This window comes from Anarrhichthys ocellatus, unplaced genomic scaffold (genome assembly GCF_004355925.1).
Source record: "Anarrhichthys ocellatus isolate YVR2014 unplaced genomic scaffold, GSC_Weel_1.0 scaffold7299, whole genome shotgun sequence".
In the NCBI taxonomy this organism is placed as follows: Eukaryota; Metazoa; Chordata; class Actinopteri; order Perciformes; family Anarhichadidae; genus Anarrhichthys; species Anarrhichthys ocellatus.
The window spans coordinates 1-2,354 of NW_022287273.1; the positions used below are offsets into that span (position 1 = coordinate 1).

Sequence of the window (2,354 nt, forward strand, 5' to 3'; positions counted from 1 at the left end):
GATATATTTATTATACTGAATATTATTATGTGATATATATATATTATTATATTATACCGAATTGCCTGTGAGGGTGACAAAAATAAGATGTCCTGACGTGTTTGTCAAAGTGTTATTTACTGCTTTTCTTCGTGTTGGAATAAATGTTAAATATTTAACTGCAAAGTGGTAATGCGTGTTTGATACCTTACTTTTTTGCATTAAATCATACTGGGGTGTTTGCTGAAATTGATTGCTGGTCAATTTGCACACATCATTCTGTATTTTTCCAATAGCTAACAATGTCATCGGGACATTTTGCTGTTGGATAGAAGAGACCAGCCGATCTAGACAGTTGATATCATGATCAACAGCCCCAAACAACAAGTGTGCATGCGTGAGGAGTGATTGGCAGATGTATGAGAACTAAACCACGGGCTTAGGCATGCAAGAATATAGTCTTCTTGACTGAACTTGCACTAGAGCTTCATTAGAGGCATCTATTTTGTCTTTTCTCATATGATTTTGGGATGGCGCATTGGGAGAGTTTTTCCCCTGTCTCAGCTTGCTTTTTACCCCAAATATTGTATATCTATTAGAACCGTTGTCAAGCTTGTGATAGTTTGCACAAAAACAAGTTATGCTTTACTTATAAGAATATAAAATTTCCATTACAATTGACATAAGGAGGTGTGACACAGTGACCTACTTTCAGGCCAATAGGAAACGGGATATGCCGGTTAAGTCCTCCCACATACTGTATATTAGATGCAGCACATGGACCTGTCCTGTCAGAAGTCTCAGCCACAGCTATGAAGTCAGTTATTTTAACCGGTTTGCTTTTCGTCCTCCTTTGTGTCGACCACATGAGTTCAGCCAACCAGGTGAGATATTCTTGCTCCACAAAAAAATATTTAAAAATGTGAGCCACAGTAAAATTCAATAGTTTTCTGTTTAGAAAGACAGAGAACCTTTAAGAAAACATTTTTGAATTGTTTTTTTTCCAACTCTGCCATGAGAACAATAATAATGTCTGACCTTTTATTTTCCATTCTTCAACGGTCAGTCCGTGGTGGCCAGCCAGCTGATCCCCATAAATACTGCCCTGACTCCGGCGATGATGAAGGGGAAGGTGGTCAACCCAATGGGCATCCCGTTCGAGGAGATGTCCCAAATAGTGGGAAAGCAAGTGAACAGGGCAGTGGCTAAGGACGAAACCATCATGCCAAACATGATGAAAACATACCGCGCGGCAAAGTAGTTCTGAGGGTGCCAAGGAGTTTCTTCCCAAAACCAAAAGAAGAAATGCCCCCTCTCACAATTAACCTTGTTTTTGTCACAAACCCAAGTGTCAAAACCTGTGGAGGCTATGTTGAGATTTGATGTTCTGAAAAGATAAAGCCTATAAATAACATTTTGCCCAAATTTCCTGCCTGAGGTTCTTCCTTGTCTTTGCTTCATGGCTTTGCTGCTCGGATCGACTCACTCTGTGTATGCCACATTCACTTTGTACTCTCCTTCTCATGGTAGGTTTATTATTTTTAGATGTGCAGTTAGTTTCTGTGAAATAACATACCACACACTGATATTGTCTGTGCATTGACTTGGTGAGTGCACATTGTTTTTGATCTGGACATATTTATACTTGATTGATCAGGTGAACTGTGTGAATCTAAAGTGCTCCATACAGATGTTCTGCATTGAAAATATTCTCATTTTATTTGTGGAAGTGAGTGTGTGCCACATCCAATCAATTTCAGCAAACACCCCAGTATGATTTAATGCAAAAAAGTAAGGTATCAAACACGCATTACTACTTTGCAGTTAAATATTTAACATTTATTCCAACATGAAAAAAAGCAGTAAATAACACTTTGACAAACACGTCAGGACATCTTATTTTTGTCACCCTCACAGGCAATTTGGTATAATATAATAATATATATATCACATAATAATATTCAGTATAATAAATATATCATATTATAATATTTAGTATAATATAAAACACAAACACATATATGTATAATATAATATAATAACGTGTTTATTTATTGAGATGCCCCTATGGACCTTGTTATAGGAGGTAAAGATCAGGAGAAGTAAACATGAAGTGTAATTATGAATACTGATGTTAAATTAAGCTATGATGAGTTTTCACTGTTAATTTACCATCTCAATTAAATGTTGATGCCTCCATGACCAAGTTAAGCAGATGAGACTGAGGACAACTGTAGAAGAAAGGATGTTCACTTTGCTGAATATGGCTAGCTTGACAGAGTTATCTATGGATGTATATATATATTTTTATAAAATTATTTATTTATAACTATATATCCATTTCTCAGACAGGTGCTTCATATCCCTCACTCTCG

General features: G+C 36.5%; 1 protein-coding gene across 1 annotated transcript; it reads left to right on the forward strand.

The window, feature by feature from the left end:
• Positions 1-788: 788 nt before the first annotated feature.
• On the forward strand, positions 789-1,240 carry LOC116380461 (type-3 ice-structuring protein 1.5). The gene is made up of 2 exons (XM_031842376.1): positions 789-863; positions 1,046-1,240. Exons 1-2 carry the CDS (start codon positions 792-794, stop codon positions 1,238-1,240), a joined length of 267 nt encoding a protein of 88 aa, XP_031698236.1. The 5' UTR covers positions 789-791.
• Positions 1,241-2,354: the final 1,114 nt, after the last annotated feature.